The 18504-nt window shown below is 36.9% G+C and overlaps 1 protein-coding gene across 2 annotated transcripts in view; it reads right to left on the reverse strand.

Moving 5' to 3' along the window:
* TBC1D8B (TBC1 domain family member 8B) overlaps nt 1–17012 on the reverse strand; it is a 65950-nt gene extending 48938 nt beyond the window's left edge. For both annotated transcript variants that reach the window (XM_006774836.2, XM_015571203.1), the window contains exons 1-2: nt 16713–17012; nt 4235–4345 (exon numbers count right to left, since the gene is read on the reverse strand). In XM_006774836.2, coding sequence (XP_006774899.1) covers nt 4235–4345; nt 16713–16842 — 241 coding nt within the window. In that variant the 5' untranslated portion in view covers nt 16843–17012. The remainder of the gene's footprint in view (nt 1–4234; nt 4346–16712) is intronic.
* Between the last annotated feature and the right edge of the window lie 1492 nt (nt 17013–18504).

The raw sequence follows: 18504 nt of genomic DNA on the forward strand, positions 1-18504 counted from the left end.
TGGCACTCTGACCACTGTGGGAGTGCACTAACCACCAGGAGGCAGCTCCTGAATTAAGCGTCTGCCCCCTGGTGGTCAGTGCATGTCATAGCGACCAGTCATTCCACAGTTTGGTTGATTTGCATATTAGACTTTTATTATATAGGATGGTGTAAGTTAGTGGTCTAAGTTTCATCTTCTTGTATGTGTCTGCCAAGATTTCCCAAAAGAATTTATTGAAGAGACTGTCTTTACTTCATTGTATGTTCTTGCCTCCTTTGTCAAATATTGACCGTAATGATGTGGATAAATTTTGGGGGTCTCCATTCTGATGCATTGGTCTATATGTCTGTTCTTGTCCCAGTAGCAGGCTGTTTTGGTTATAATGGCCTTGTAGTATAGTTTGGTATCTGGTACTGTGATCCCTCCAATTTCGTTCTTCTTAAGATTGCAGCAGCTATTTGGGATCTTTTATGGTTTCATATAAATTTTTGAAGTATTAATTTTAGTTCTGTGAAGTATGCCGTTGGTAATAGGGCTTGCACTGAATCTATAGATTGCTTTAGGTAGTATAGACGTTTTAATGATGTTAATTCATCCAATCCATGAACATGGTAAACATTTCCATTTGTTTGTATCTTCCTCTCTTTCTATTTTTCAGTGTGCTATAGTTTTCCCAAGTACAGATCTTTTCCTTCCTTGGTTGAGTTTATTCCTAGGTATATTATATTTGTTTTGTTACAATGATAAAAGGGATTGGTTTTTTTGGGTTTCTTTTTCTGAGAGTTCATTATTAGTGTATAAAAATGTCACCAATATTTGGATGTTGAATTTGGATCCTTGACAAATTCATTTATTATTAAGTCTAGTAGTTTCCTGGTAGTGTCTTAAAGGCTATCTATTTACAATATCATGTCATCTGTGAATCACAGTTTTACTTTTTCCTTTCCAATGTGGATGCCTTTTATCTCTTCTTATTGTCTGATTGCTGTAGCTAGGACTTCCAAAGCACTTCCACTTACTATGTTGATTAAGATTGGTGAAAGCAGACATCCTTGTCTTGTTCCTGTTCTAAAGGGAAACGCTTTTAGATTTTTTTGCATTGAGTACTATGTTGGTTGTAGGTGTGTCATATATGGACTTTATTATGTTGAGATATGATCCCTTTATTCCCACTTTACTGAGAGTTTTTATCAAAAAAGGGTGCTGGATTTCATTGAAAGATGTTTCTGCATTCCTGATAAGACCATGTGATTTTTGTTTTTCAATTTGTTTATGTGGCACACCATATTTATAAATTTGCAATTATTGTACCAGCCATGCATCCCTGGAATAAATCCTACTTGTTCATGCATGTATGATCTTTTTAATATATTGCTGGATCCAATTTACTAATATTTTGCTGAGGATTTAAGCATCTGTGTTAATCAGGGATATTAGCCTTTAATTCTCTTTCTTTGTAGTGTCTTTATCTGTTTTTGGAATTAGGATAATCCTGGCTTTGTAAAAAGAGCTTGGAAGTATTCCTTCCTCTTGATTTTTTTGAAATAGTTTGAGGAGGATAGGTACTAGTTCTTTGAATGTTTGGTAAAACTATACTATAATTCCATCCAGTCCAGGACTTTTGTTTGCTGAAAGTTTTTAAATTACTTCTTTAATTTCATTTGCTGTTATTGGCCTATTAAGGTTTTCCGATTCTTCCTGATTGAGTTTTCGAAGATTGAATGTTTCTAGAAATTTGTCCATTTTCCAGGTTGTCCAGTTTTTTGGCATATACTTGTTCATAGTATATACTTACTAGTACAATTCTTTTTTTTCCTGTGGTGCCCATTGTTATATTGCCTCTTTCATTTCTGATTTTATTTATTTGGGTTCTCTCTGTTTCTTGATGAGTCTACCTAGGGGTTCTTCAATCTTGTTTATCTTTTCAAAGAACCATCTTTTAGATTCATTGATCTTTTGTACTGAATTTTAGTCTCTATGTCATTAATTTCCACTCTGATGTTTATTATTTCCTTCCTTTGTTTACAGTAACAAAATTACAGTTATGAAGTAGCAACGAAAATAATTTTACGGTTGGGGGTCACCACAACATGAGGAACTGTATTAAAGGGTCGCGGCATTAGGAAGGTTGAGAACCACTGCTATAATGCTATGAATTTTCCTCTTAGGATTGCTTTTACCGTGTCCCAGAGGTTTTGTGTGGTTTTATGTTCATTTTCATTTGCTTGCAGAAAGTTTTTAATTTCTTCTTTGATCTCATTGGTAACCCATTAATTGTTTAGTAACATGCTATTTAGCATCCATGTATTTGAGTGTTTTGAGGTTATTTTTATTGTAGTTGATTTTTAACTTCATGCCATTGTGATCCGAGAAGATGCTCGGTATGATATCAATCTTTTTGAATTTGAATTTGTTTTATGTCCTAACATATGGTCTATCTTTGAGAATGTTCCATGTGTGCTTGAGAAGAATGTATATTCTGTTGCTTTGTGGTGAAATCTTCTGTAAATTTCAGTTAGATCTATCTGATCTAGTGTGTCACTTAATGCCTCTGTTTCCGTGTTGATTTTTTGTCCGGAAGATCTATCCAGTGATATCAGTGGAGTGTTAAAGTCCCCTACTATGACTGTATTGCTGTCAACCTCTCCCTTAAAGTCCATCAAAAGTTTTTAATGTAGTTGGGTGCTCCTAAATTAGGTCCATACATGTTTACAAGTGTTATATTTTCTTGTGGAATCATTCCCTTTGATGTTATGTAGAGGCCTTCTTTGTCTCTTGCTATGGCCTTTGTTTTGGAGTCTATTTTGTCTGATATGAGTATTGCTACCCTAGCTTTTTTTCCCTTTCCACTTGTGTGTATGTATATATATTCCATTCTTTATTTTCATTCTCAGGCAGGTCTCTTGTAGACAGCATATATATGGGTCATGCTTTCCTATCCATTCAGCTACCCTATATATTTTGACTGGAGCATTTAGTCCATTAACATTTAAGGTTATTATTGATAGGTATTGATTTATTGCCATTTTTATGTTTTTTATGCCTATGATTCTCTCTCTCTTCTTCATCAAGCAGTCCCTTTAACATTTCTTGCATTACTGGTTTGGTGGTAATGTACTCCTTTAACCTCTTTTTTTTTTTTTTTGGTCTGGAAAGCTCTTTATTTCACCTTCAATTTTAAATGAGAGTTTTGCTTGATACAGTAGTCTTGGATTTAGGCCCTTGCTTTTCACTACTTTGAATACTTCATGCCCCTCCCTTCTGGCTTGAAGTGTTTCTATTGAGATGTCAGCTGACATTCTAATGGGAAATCCTTTGTAGGTAATTTTCTGTCTCTTTCTTGCTGCCTTTAAGATTCCTTGTCTTTAATGTTGGCCATTTTAATTATGATATGTCTAGATGTGGGTCTCTTTGGGTTCATGGTGATTGGGACTCTCTGTGCCTCCTGAACTTGTGTGACATTTTCCTTCACCAGGTTGGGGAAATTTTCTGTCATTATTTCTTTAAACAGGTTCTCTGGTTCTTGTTCACCTTCTTCCTCTTCTGGTATTCACATAATGTTGTTGTTCCATTTCACATCTATCTTTCTGCTTTTTAATTGTGTTTTTTTTTTCTATTTGCTGCTCTAATTGAATATTTATTTCTACCTCATCTTCCAATTTGCTGATTTGATCCTCTGCTTCATCCAATCTACTTTTAATTCCTTCCAGTGTGTTCTTGATGTCAGATATGTTATTCTTCACTTCTATCTGGTCCTGGTTCATGGTTTCTATTTCCTTTTTCATGTTGCTATAGTTTGCATGGTCTCTGAGCCAGAGCCATGCCCTGGGAGTGGCTGTGGCAGTAGCAGGGTCTCTTTGGCCAGAAGAGCTTGAACTACTGGCCCCCTACCCTGAGACTTCCATGCAGTCTTTCATGGACTTTCATGACTTACACACACACACACACACACACACACACACACACACACACACACTTCCACACTACCACACACTCTCCCTCTCACTCCCTCACTCTGGTCCTGTCAGCCACCATGTTGGAATGCCCTAGTGAGTCTGATCAACGTTTTACAAACTGTAATAATCTGTAATCTTTCTTAAATAAACAATTAGATGTCTTCCTATTCTCTCAATGTAGAATCTGAGAAATTTAACACTTTCTAAATCAAAACAACTAGGAAATATAAATATAGTTATTCAATTTATTCATGTCCTTATTTAGTTGATGTATATGCTTTAAAATTCATACTTACCACATGCAATTGACAGGTAAACTTGAGAATCTGGTGTCTGGTGTAGAATACGAAATGGAGCTACTTTAGCAGTAGAGTCTAAGACTGAATCAAGAGTCCCAACGAGAAGCCCTGTTGGAATAAAGAAACTGATGAAATAAGGATTTTACAAGAGATGAAATCAATAGTACTTCAAATGACAAAAAACAATGGATTTACTTTTTAAAATTTCTAGCCCAAAGTTTCCTTATAGAGACCTTTCATAAAGAAAATATATATTCTAGATGAAGAAAATTAGTGTTGCAATGTGAGTAGTGTTTGAGAAAATGATCTTTCAATAAAATGTCAAGTTCAATTGTCCAGATCTCAAGATATATTTTCAGTGTGTGTGTGTGTGTGTGTGTGTGTGTGTGTGTGTATATGCTCTGTCACTTACTTATGTCAACTTGAGCCAGTTGTACCTAACTTTTTCTACACGCCCATTTGCAAAATAAGGGGATTAAAATATAATCAACCACAAAGTGTTGTTGTAAAGATAAAATTAGTTATTATTACATATAAAACACTTAGAACAATGCTTACCATGTGTTAAAACACTCAATGTTAGCTAATACTAATATAAGAAAATCTTAGCTATTTAAACAAGATAAAACCTTGATTAATTAAAAGGATTAAGAGATCAAGGTAAAAGGATTTTTTAAAAACAATTCTTAATTTTTAATTTGGAATTCGAGGCTTTTGATCAGTTAGTTTCAATATAATGACCTGATTATAATTCCTACTCCTCCTTAGAACAAAGCTTTCCGTTTTCTTAAACAATCAACTAATTTCTCCCTTGGGGTCTTTGTTAAGCAATTCTCTTTTACTTAGAAATGCTAACGCAAGTCTCTAGCCCAGTCCAGCTAATCCAAATTCTACATTTTCTTCAAGACCCACTTCCCCCATGAAATCTTCATTGGCAACCCCAAGCAATAATACCTTCCCTTTTCTCTGATTACTTATAGCACTTAAAGTCTATAAAACACAATCTATTATTCTGATAATTAGGCTAGTTATTACAACTATTTGTTAAGTGCTTGAGGTATATTAGTCTTATCTCTTTATCTAGATTATTAGTTTGCTGAGGATAATAACCACATCTTCTACCTCTGGGTTTGCATCTTTAATTTTCAACATATTTCTGGACACAATAGGAGCTAAATTGTTGACTTAGTTGTATCAATGGGATGGCTGAAATACATAAATCCACTTTCCATTTTGGAAATTTTGATTGGTTGAGTGTTGGTTTTGCTTTATGAAGCATTTATCTTTAATTTAGATTACATATTTTTGAGAAAAACATTAATTATAAAGCAGGCTTTTGGCTATTTTCCTATCTTTACCCACTTAAAAGGAGTTAAGAATACAAGCAAGCTTTGAATGAGAATATGTATAGGCTGGCAGATGTGAGTTAGGAAGTTATAAACTTAGAGGGATGTAAATTAGAATAGTAGGAGATAGAACAAAGAGATAAAGAGAAATTTGTCTGAACTGAAAGGAAAAGGTGGGGGAGCGTAGATGTAGAAATTGGTAGAAAATAAAAACTGAGGTCACAAAAGCAGCATAATAGCAATTAGCAACCTGCAGAGGGTTGCTAATCACTTGACAAAACTGTCAAAATAAAGGCATTATAACTTCAAACAAAATCATTTCTTAAACACAACCCTGTTTGAGCTTCTAGATTTGCCTCCCAAGAACTTAAATTTAAAAAAAAAGATTTCAAAAAAGTATTTTCAAATTTGCAAGGAAAATAATTTATTTCACCTTTACCACACTTTCAATAAAACTAGCTCAAACTCAATTTTCTTATTTATATATACTAGAAAAAAGTAATAGTAGAAAAATGGGAGAAAGAACAAAGAGGTAAAGAAAAGTTTGACTCAGTTGAAAGATAACAATGGGAGTGTGAGGGGGCAGAAAGGAAAGGAGAGGCCACAGATAATCATTCCTGGGTAACATCATAACAATTAGTTCTCTCATAGAATGTTTTGAGACTGTGTACAAAGTGGTCAAAATCACTGGCAAGAAAGGTCATTCATTTCGTTCTACAACAGAAATGTTTACAAAATAAGTACCTTGCACTATGTAGAAAGGAAATTGCTAAGTTTTTGTAAGTGCATTAAATCAGGCAATTCATATAAAACTATGCAACAGATAATTTGGAAGCTAGTTCTAAAATACATTTGTAGTCACTTGGGGGAACTCTTCCAGCTCATTAAGCTAAAATCATTAAGTTTCAGCAAGTCATTCAGGAATTAATATGTGCCAATGTCTGGGTTTTAAAAGTACAAGGCAATAAGCTGACAACTTTGGGTTGCTTTTCCATATACATAGAGGTTTTTCATCTGACAGCCTGAACATCCAAGGTCATGAATCAGCCTACACATGGGAAGTCCTTTAGCCATAGTAAACTGGGAAGATAATAGATATTATCTCTCAGCTGCATGAAAAAAAAAACAGATTTAAAAAAAATAAGAAATATCATGAAATTCAAATAATCATTTGAATATCTATAACTGAGCAAGGTACCAATGTTCTAGAGCCTGGTAAAGCTCTTTGGGGTTTCGGTAGCATCCTGCCATACAAGTAAAACCAAACTTTCTGAAGAAATTCACCACCATAATTTTTTTAAAAAATATATTTTTATTGATTTCAGAGAGGAAGGAAGAGAGATAAAAATATCCATGAAGAGAGAGTATCATTGATTGGATGCCTCCTGCATGCCCCCTGCCCCCCACTGGGGAGCAAGCCCACAACCCGGGCATGTGCCCTTGACCAGAATCGATCCCAGGACCCTTCAGTCCGCAGCCAACGCTCTATCCACTGAGCCAAATCGGCTAGGGCTCACCACCATAATTGATGTGTAATACTTTTTTATTAAATGGCATAGCAAATTAACAAAAGAAGCAAGGTTCCATAATTTAAGAAAATAGGCAATTTACATACAGGTGATGATTATTGTTCATGAACCCATTCTTTGTTTTATTTATTTATTTATTTATTTATTTTAATTTAACGTTTTATTTTGAAACACTTTCAAACTCATATAAAACTTGGAAGAAGAGTACAAAGAGCCATTTGTTTAGGAGAACAGCAATGACCTAAAAAAGGAGGAATAGACAAGCAGACCTTGTGCCTGCGACTAAATCAACTAGACTGTCCTTGGACATGAGGGTCCCCAGGATGCCTCCTCGTCCTCTACATGGTCAGCTCTCGCTGGCTGGGCCCACACGTGCCTCATGGAGGTGGCTGAAAAACATCCCCAAAGGCCTGGGTCCATCAATGCTCAGCCCAGGCCTGACACTTTCTGTACAGGTGACAAGAGAGCTCCGAAGAGCATAAAGGCACCCGCCCCCCGGCCACAGCACCAATCACTGTCTCTGAATGTCTTCCTCCCAAAGTCCAGGTTGGCCAAGTTGTGTTTTATTTTTAATTTATTGACTTGAAGAGAGAGAGAGAGAAACACCAATCGGTTGTTCCACTTACTAATGTATTCATTGGTTGATTCTTGTATGTGTCCTGACCAGGAATCAACCCCCAACTTTGGCTTGTTGGGATGATGCTCTAACCAACTGAGCACCCAGCAAGGGCTCAAACCAATTCTTTTTGGCTGGAGATACAGCACCACTGACTATATATACACACACACACACATACATAATCTCCACATGGTATAGTCAGGGCTGGCTTCAGGGGCTTGGTGATCTATCCATAGGGCCCTATGCTCAGAAGGGCCCCTTGCCTGGTTAAATGCTCGATTGTCACCATCTTGAAATTCTTAATTTTTAAACAAAGAGTCCTGCTTGTTTCTATTGTACTGAGCCCCACAAATTAGGTTATAGTGGTTATAACTGGATAGTGGGATAATGGGTAATTATTATTTTCCTTTTTTATACTTATACATATTTTCTGAAATTTTTACAATAAACATTTTTTAATCTTTAAGATAGAAAAATAAAGCTACTTCTTACACACCTAAAAAAGGAAGGGTGGCCCTAGCCGGTTTGGTTCAGTGGATAAAGCATCAGCCTCTGGACCAAAGGGTCCTGGGTTCGATTCCAGATAAGGGCATATGTCCAGCTTGCAGGCGCAATCCCCAGTAGGGGGCATGATTCCCTCTCATCATTGATGTTTCTCTCTCTCCCTCTCCTTTCCTCTCTGAAATCAATAAAAATATTTTTTTAAAAAAGGAAGGGCCCTCTGCCAGCTTGGCTCAGTGGTTGAGCATCGACCTACAAACCAGGAGATCACAATTTGATTCCCGGTCAGGGCATATGCCTGGGTTGTGGGCTCAATCCCCAGTGTGGGGCATGTAGGAGGCAGCTGATCAATAATTTTTTCATCATTGATGTTTCTATCTTTCTCTCCCTCTCCCTTCCTTTCTGAAATCAATAAAAATGTATTTGTTAAAAAGGAAGATCATTCTTGGGATAAATAAAAGGTTACTTTGCAATTTGGGGGACGACACAAAATATATTATACTCTATTAAACATGATGGGTCTTCAAATATGATCATAGCTGACTATCTCCTCTTGCTTATTCTTCTCTTCTCCTAGGTTAAAATATACCTAGTTCTTTCAACTGTTTTATGAGATTGTCTGGGCCTCTTATTATTTCTTCTACTCTTCTCTTAATATATTTGTCAAGGTCTCTTATAAAATGTGTCATTCAAACCTGAATACCAGATATGGTCTGAAAAATTGCAGTTTTTTTTTTATATTGGGGCTTGGTGGCTGTATTAATAAAATCTACTATCATACTAGCTTTTTTTAGCTACTACATCATATTATCATACTAAGCTTATGATCAACTAAGCAACTTTGATCTTTTTCACAAATATAAGCACCAACCCAGGTATTCTGTCCTATACAGTTGATTTTCTTTTAAAAAACCTAAAAGCAGTGCACATTTACCCATGTTAAATTTTATCTCATTGATTTCAGCTGAGCATTCTAATTTGCCAAGATCTTTCTGAATCTTCATTTTATCTTCTGGACTCCAAATTTGGAGTCTCAATTTAAACTGCAAATATAAATAATTTGGAGAAGTTTTTGAAACTACTCAAGCTCAAGTTTTCAAGCTACGGAAGCCCAGAGTTTCTAATTTAATTCATCTGGGGTAGGGATTGGGTATTTTATTTTTCCCTTAACGTTGTATTATAAAATTTTCATTCATATAAAAAGTAGAGAGAATATACTGCAACCTCTATGTGCCCATCACCTAACTTTAATAATTATCATCACTTTGTCAGTCTTCTGTCATTTGCCCCATTTAAAGTAAACACCAGACATATCAGTATCATTTTACCCATAAATACTTATGTCATTTAGTTTGTTTAAAAGTTTCTCAGTTGAATCTAACATGCAGCCAGTGTTGACAAAACTGATCTATGGTAGTAATTTTCCCTTTCAATTTTCAGACACCTGCAAATCTGATAAACATTTCTTTTTTGTGTTAGATCAATTATAATGATGCATAGGTAGAACCAATGGTGGAGTGTTGGAGGGGAGGCCATTAAAATAGCCACAGCTTGAAGATGGTACTCATTATCAATTTGCTAGTTTGACAAGTGGCTCTTTCTTCTTGTAAACTAGACTGAGGGCAATGTGTAAGGCAGCACTGCTCTAGCTACAAGAGAGTCATTTAAATGAACTTCCTAATTACAAACAAGATTTATTTCCATGCTAAGTAAAATGTTGAATTATAAATTTTGACCATAAAAATGAAACTTTATAGATTCTGTCATTAATTACCACATTCACAAAGTCAAACAAGTACACCTTTACTGAATTTTCTATAATTTCAATTTCATTAAGTGTTAATGAACAAACTAGTAAACTGTCAAAACACTTAGTAGGAAATACATTCAAATAGGAAAACATAGTGTTCTCAGTAGAGGTGTGGGTTTTCCCGATTTTACTGCTTTTGCTACCAGATCTAAGTCCTTAAAACAGTATTATGCATGCTTATTTTAAAATAATCTAACAACCACAGTGGTATTCTGAAAGCTACCAACTTAAAGGTCATTAAAAAACAGTTAATAATAATTCCTCTTTTGTTCTGTTTTCCCTCTCCCTGAATTTTTAAAATACATTTACTTGAAAACTGGAAATATGTAAGCACTCATTTCCTTTCCTAATTGAAATCTTTACTCATTAAAAGATTTACAAAAATATTTTAGTGAAGTAACTGATACCCAAAGTGGCAGATATAATAGCATGGGGGGGGGGAGAGGATAGAATGCATGAATTATCAATCAAACTTAGTTACAATTCTAAAGATTAAAACATAGGGAACTATGAGAATTGTTACCATCTTTATTTATAGCACCTTCTTACATTTTAAGGTTTCATGCATGATGCACAAAAAGAGTAGCCCCACAGAAAACTAAAGAAAATAACAGAATTTAAATTCCTAGGTGCAAAGCAATAAGCAAGTGTGGCCACAAATGAATAAATTCATATATAGTACAGTACTTTAAAAACATTATTTAGAAAAACTAAAGCTGACCATTATTTTGGTTAGTTTTAAACAAGAGGACAACAATTATAGTGATAAAAATCAACAAATGTGATTATCCCTTCTTTGTTTTAAAAATTCACTTCTTTTTACTGGAGTAAGGGAGAAAAATAAGACCACCTAGGCTGGAGTGGAAAGAGCTCTAGAACAAAAATAACAAAGGTTTAATTCTCAGGTCCCTTCAATTCTCTATCTCAGGTCTCCATCTTCCATAGATGAGGTCATTGCTCTTTAAACTTTTCTAATTGCTAAGGGCACTATCTCTTGATTCTCATATTTTCAATCACAAGTAACTGAATATGGACTAACTGCTAAGTCCCCAACAACTGCCATTTTTGGTTTTTGTACTATCATATTATTCCTCCCACTTAGAATGCTTTTCCCATCCCATCCCAGATACTGTTAGTGCTCATAAATGGCTGATTTAATTCAAAAACAATCCAAACTGGTTTTTGGCAAATTGCACCACAGATGTCACACTGGAATTCTGCCAGCAGAATACCACCTATTGTTATTAACCACTATTTTTAGGAAATCTTTGTATCATTTAACAGGACATCTTATCAGCATACTTTACACCAGAGCTGGCCTTGGAAAATTGCTTTTGGGGTTTCAAATACCCCTTATTCGTGACTATTTAGAAGCTACCAAAACCAGGCTGATATTATTGACTACCTTAGTAATTATATAATTTGCTTACTTATTATCTGTCTGTCCCACCAGATTATAAACTGTGTGAGGGTAGGAACCCTTTCTGTTTTATTCAACACTGTATACTCAAAATCTAGCACAGTAGCCAGCTACCACACATTTCTCAGCTTTCCTTCACAGCAAAATTCCTAGAAAAAATTATATATATATTCACTCTGCTCCCAAATATCTGCTTGGCTCATATACTCTATGCTCATATATCTCTGCTCTCTGCTCATATATCACCTAATAGGCCTTCTGAGACCAAATTTTTCTAAAATACCCTCTTTATCCTTATACCTTACTTTATTTTTCTTCATATCGCTCATCACCAGCCATATAATACATTATTTGTTTATTTGCCTTCCTCAACTAAAATGTTAGCTCCATGAGAACAGGGATTTTGTTTTGCTCACTGCTGTTATTACTAGCACTTAAAACAGTGTTTCGATTTTAGAAGGCACCTGTAATTATCTGTTGAATGAATATATCTTGTTCCATTACATTTACTTTTGTGCTTATATAACAGCAGCAAGAGGTGGAAAACTGGGCAAATTTTCTAACACAAAGGTAATGTAAAATCCATGTCATAGCTGTACAACATGGTAAACATTGCAGTGCTCTTTATTTTGCTATTAATTTTTAACTTACTTTACAGCCATAGTCGTTCTACAACTGTACAACAGAAGCATGGGATTTCACCAGCTGAATCTTTATTTCTTCAATTATTATGTTTTTAAAAACGTAACTAAGATAACTAAAGTTATGTGTACTCTTTACTACCACTCAGTAAGACAACAAGTGGTATTTACATCTGTAAAATTTCTACTAGTATTTGAGAATTTCTAGGTTTTAGGCAATTGTAGATCATAAAGTAATGCTACTGTGATATTTTATTCTAATTGTTGTACATTATTCTGATTATAAACCATTAATGCACAATCATCATCATACCCAAATTCTTGAATTATTAACTAGCAGTGTTTTGCTTTTACAGTGATATCATTGCATATTGGACATAAGGTTACTACTCCAAATCAATTTCTATGTACAACATGAGAAAAGTAATTACTAGGGAAAATGGTACTTAACATCTTACTCCTTCTTTAATAGATAAATGAATACCAAATGTTTATATAGTTGCTCACAGGTTTCAAAACTCACTTGACTCACATAACAATGCTGTGAGGTAGAGAAGATTAGGAAACAACACCTTTACAAAACAATTACAACTGAATAGAGACATAAAAATATTAAAGAATCAGGAAAGATAAAGGAAGGTGGGTTAATGCGGTAAGTGGAATTGTTGGACTCGGTGGTGTATTCATGTATTTGTGGATGTTGGCTTATAGTTAACTTATTAAATAGAAACTCCCTAGGGTAACCCCTGGGGAAGGAAAAGCACTCCGTGTTCCTCTTTGTCAGATCTTCCTAAATCCCATACACTAAAGTTCTATTAAGAATGCAGCACCATAATTCCACTCAAGTAGTAGTTCCCATTTGCAAAGCAGAGCAAATTCACTTGTGCTTAATAAGCCAAATGTGCATAAATTATTTTTAATCACATAAAATGAGTTGCTAAATTTAGATGCCATAGAAGAGACATTATCCTTAATCAGGCAGGAGGAACAAGGGATAATGTAAGGTAACTGCAAAAATCCTGAATGGTGAATTACTTATCTAAATGAAAGAATGTAACTTTATATTAAACTAATCTTATGTTTAACAAAAATTTCCACAAGATATTCCACTCTGCTGGGAACCAGGACAATTAGTAAGATAAAGTTAGACAAATGGTAAATAATCTATCAGATATCCACCATAAGTGTTTCAGAATTTTAAAAAGGACCTCAGAATTCTAACTTCCAAATTAGTCTCCTATTATAACCATATTAGGGTTCTCTATTGCTCCAATTCCATTATTAGAAAAAAATAAAGTCACCAACTCCACACTAAAAGTCATTACATTGCTGGTGGTTATTGCCAATTATTACAAGGCAAAGAAATGAAATCTTAAAGATAGTACAACCAGTAACATTTTGAGATGGTCATTATCTTTTCTTCATTAAACAAAATGTATAAGTGACTCTTTTAAAGGAGTAGGATATAACACTGGATTTTAGCAAACAAAATGGATAAAGGCAAGCTTATGCTGGCACAGTCAAACTCCTGTGGGAGATAATCCATATGTGGATTTGTAGTAAAGCACAGCAAAGCTCTTGGCTTCACAATTTTAGTAAGAATGGTAATTGAGCAGCCATGAAAATCAGCACACGTTTTATTTGCCTCTAGACAACCCCCTCCCCGCCCCACCAAAAAACCACAAAAAAAACAAACACACACACACATACCCCTTGCCCTAGCTGGTTTGGCTCAGTAATAGAGCATGGGCCCGCAACTAAAGGGTCACAGGTTCAATTCCATCAAGGGCACTACCTTGGTTGCAGGCTCAATTCCTGGCTCTGGTTGGGGCACATGCAGGAGGCAACCAATTGATGGCACATCCATGTTTCTCTCTCTCTATCTCTTCCTTCCTTCCACTCTCTCTAAAAATCAATGGGAAAATATCCTTGTGAGGTGAGGATTAACAAAAATAACATCTCTTTGGTCCTTTCTTACCCATTGTTTAATTTACATGAAATATAGTGGCAGCTCTCACTTGGTAATTTCAAGCATCTTGACCAGAGGTTCTCAACCTGTGGGTCGCAACCCCTTTGGCAGTCGAACAACCCCTTCACAGGGATTGCCTAAGACCATCCTGCATATCAGATATTTACATTACGATTCATAACAGTAGCAACATTACAGTTTGAAATAGCAACTAAAATAATTTTATGGTTGGGTCACAACATGAGGAACTGTATTTAAAGGGCCAGAAGGTTGAGAACCACTGATCTTGACAATACCACAAGTAAAACAATCATGCAGAGATATAAGGTGACCACAAAAATTTGGCTATGGATATTCTCAACATTCACCTGTAGTAGAAATCTTGGTTCATTTCTTCAGACAAATCTCTTATTCTAAAGATATGGGGATGATTAATTGATAGTGGATGGGAAAGAGATAAGAAACTGGTGCAATGGGTCCATGCTTTAAGAAAGCATGTGAAATGAAAAATCAAATACAGAAAACAAGAAGTGATCATTTAAAAGAAATGTGCAACAAGTAAAAAACCATTTAATAGCCGAAACCGGTTTGGCTCAGTGGATAGAGCATCGGCCTGCGGACTGAAAGGTCCCAGGTTCGATTCCGGTCAAGGGCATGTACCTGGGTTGCAGGCACATCCCCAGTAGGAGGTGTGCAGGAGGCGGCTGGTCGATGTCTCTCTCTCATCGATGTTTCTGACTCTCTATCTCTCTCCCTTCCTCTCTGTAAAAAATCAATAAAATATATTTTAAAAAAACCATTTAATATATTACAGTGATTGGATTCTCAAGAATGACTTGCCTATTATTTTTCAGGAATATGGTAAAAAGCAAAATACATTTCCTAGTGTGGGTAAATGTGGGCAAGAACACCAGAAAAATTCTGGTTAAACAGAATGATGGGGAACCAAAATATTATGCTGTAACACAGGGCTGTAAGGATCTATTTAAATATATTTTGACTTGTTCTCAATAGACTAAGAGGATAAATTACATAACTGGGTAATGATGAAGACTGATTCTCAAATTTTAATCTGGAAAGTATATGTATCTGTTAAGTGGAAAGATTCCTCTGAGAAATAACACTTGGAACTTTTAAAAACCAGAAAACTAAAAAAAGAAAATGTTAATCTAATGAGGTAATTGTCTTTGCCATATTTTCAAAAGAGTCTTTTTAGAAGCTGGATACGATAGGTCTTGCAGGCTTTTTAAAAATGTTCTGTAGAAACTCAAAATTATTGCCACGCTGGGTGTGGCTTGAAAAAAGGAAATAGCAGCACACATCTTAACAACATACATTGATTTGGCACCTATTAGCTTTCATTTTATCCTCTCTACTCTGTGAGATAAACACCATTTTGCAGAAGAGGAAAAGCAATGTCATCTCCTCCAGGAATCTTTATTCAATCCTTCAGTTATTTGGTTCTAATTATAATTTAGCTGGTTTACTAGTTACTGATTATAATTATAATTTCCTTGGATTACTGGTTACTTCCTCTTAAGCAGACTCTCTCCCACTTATGAGGATTATGAGCACTGCAAGGCAGATAACTGAATCTTATATCTTTGTACCCTGGCATTCTATGAGGCACCTAGTAGGCACTTAAGGTTGAATAAATGAAAAAATAAATTGTCAAATGCCATTTAACAAGAGATGCGAATGGGACTAAAGGGCAGAGTTTCTGATTCTTCCCTTTTTCTGCTACTCACACTGCCTAAATTAAGCCTGGTCCACCACTTCAAGGCCACAACACCAAACTAGAAAGTGTCACAAAAAAGAGCTCTGGTCTTAGCAATGTCCAAAACTTTGAATGCTCCTACACCAGAGGAGGGGTTTGAAAATCAAATTCTTTGGGGGCTTTAAGTACTTGACCAAGGAATAGTTCTTGATTTGTAAATCAAAGAATTGAAGGCAGGGTGGAATAGGCAGGAAGAGTTAAAACTTCCGTTGGCTTAATTGGTTTGCTTACAATCATGGCTTTGAAAGAAAAGGGCAGCGCCAAGCACTCAAGACAGGAGTAAACTGCGAAGGTTACTTAGAGAGGGGAGCCCAAGGATTGAAACCATGTAGACAAAGTAAAAGATGCTAAATTGGAAGAGGTCAGCAATTTGGTAGACCTCTCCCTCGCCCTCCCCTCACTCCTTACTCTCTCATTTGAAGCCAGTCCTTCTGGATGTGATGGGGCTCCTTCCTTAAACACACACGTTTACACTCCTTAGGGTAGTGATTACAATAGGGATTTTGTAAAAATAGTTAAGTCCACAACTGCGAATTGGCCCTGGTCACCAGCCTAAACGCGACCCGTTCAGGTCTAACACTCATCAGCCCCCTCCCCCATGAGAAGCGACAGGGAAGGTACTTTGCCTCAGAAAGAACCCGTCCTCCTTTACGCTGTCCCATCGAAAGAGCAACTGCTGATCCAGGGATACATTCTCAGGACTCGAGGAAAGCAACGCAAAGGTGGTGGCGGGTGAAGAACCCCAGTCCTCCGCCCAGGGTTCAGGATCCGGAGGTGGGTGGCGACGAGTAACTGTCCTCCTCACCACCTTCTCAGTACCAGCGACCACGGCCCCGAGGCGGGTGAGGGTGGCCACAACTTACCTGTGAGTCCCCCTCCGCCGTCTTCCCCATAGCCCCGACGCCGTTGCAGCACGAAGTAGTCATTGGACCTTTCCATCAGCCACAGCTTCAGCGCATTTTTCAGGAGCACCTCCTCCGGCTTCAGCCACATCGTCAAGAACTTTGTGCAGCCCGTGAGCAGCGACCTAAATCACCTCTTCGCCTCACCCTCCCACCCCTCTTTTCCCTTCTACTTTTCCTCCCACCAAATCTTCAGGCACCAGTGGCTCAGGTTCAGGTTTTCCACACTTCCCCCAACCCTCCTTCTCTCCCACGTAGGCAGCGAGATCGCCAATTCCCTCCCACAGCGCTACCTCCGGACAGGGAAATAGTCCTGCTTCATTTCTGGGAATTGTAGTTTCCTACCCGCTTTTCTGTACTCATCCCACTGGAACGCGGGACTACACTTCCCATAATCCACTGGAGTGAGAACTGAGGGGGTGCTTTCAAAGTGGGTCCCGCCACCAGTTAAGTATATTTTACCTATCTAAAATTTAAAGCGGGGTTTGTTTGTTTGTTTGTTTTGTCCAAATAAGTGAGTTTCAGATAGAAAAGTGTTTCTTCTTCTCATCCTTTTACAACCGAGGGCGTTAAACTACAGAAAACAAAGTTTCTGGAATTTTGGAGTAAGGAACGGCCCATTCTCTGAAGCGGTAGTAGCACCAACTAACCTTTAAGGAGCTCCTACTATGTACTAAGGAGATTTCGCGTACATTTTCTCACGTAATCCTTATAGAAGTCTTGCGAATTAGATTTCATTCCTCATTTTGCACGTAAATAAACAAAGTGCAGATGGGTGAGAGGACTTGTCGAAGGGCGCCCAGTAAATAGTCATACTGTCTAATTCAAAACCTTCCTTAGAAAGCTCTTTCTACCCTTACAGGAAGAATATAAAATATCCAGAAGCCACCCAGTTTCTTCACGGAGTGCGCCCTTTCCTTCCCCCACCGCTGCCCCAATCAGTTTATTTAACTACTGTAATCAGCTACAAAATGTCTTCGTAGACTTTCCTTTTCAGGATCTAAACAATTTATGAGTAATATATTTTTTCTTTTTTAAGCTCTTTAAGAAAAAAAAATCCTTTTAGGGCAGCCTTCGCCTCTTTGTACCAAGGCTATAATACACAGCTGCTTAAACAATAAAGCGAATGAGTTCAGTGATTTGTATAATATCGCAGTGAGGAATTATTTTAGGGATCTTTTTATTTATTGTGATAACTAAGCCCACCAAAATTAGAGTGCACTAAAAGTGAGGACAGGTTTATATGAAGGAAGGAATTAGGAGACAATGTACAAAGTATCTAGAAACTTTTGGTAAGATATTTTGAGAAGAAGCCTCAAGGCCATTTGGCTAAGAAAATGGGGTGGGGCAGACCCAAAGCCTAGTTGCAGAGCCAAAGAGTGCCTTGGAGCAGCATCTGCGGCTTATACTTCTCAAGATGTGGGCCAGCTCAAGGGAGACAGACATGTACTCTAAGCAGATTTGTCTTGGGGGTGAGAAAAGGATCAATTTGCAATTCTCTTTTATTAAAAGGCAATAAGAGGGGTCAGGAAGAGATTAATCAAGGAATTTATATGCATATTAGAGGCCCAATGCACAAAATTTGTGCACTGGTGGAGGGGGGATCCTCAGCCTGGCCTGCACCTTTTCCCAGTCTGGGACCCCTCGGAGGATGTCCACCTAAGCCAGCAGTCAGACATCCCTCTCTCAGTCCAGGGCTCTCAGAGTCCACGACCCCTCACTCCTTACTGCCAGTCAGCAACAGAGGCGGGAG

The sequence above is a fragment of the Myotis davidii genome, unplaced genomic scaffold, assembly GCF_000327345.1.
Source record: "Myotis davidii unplaced genomic scaffold, ASM32734v1 scaffold528, whole genome shotgun sequence".
Taxonomy (NCBI): Eukaryota; Metazoa; Chordata; class Mammalia; order Chiroptera; family Vespertilionidae; genus Myotis; species Myotis davidii.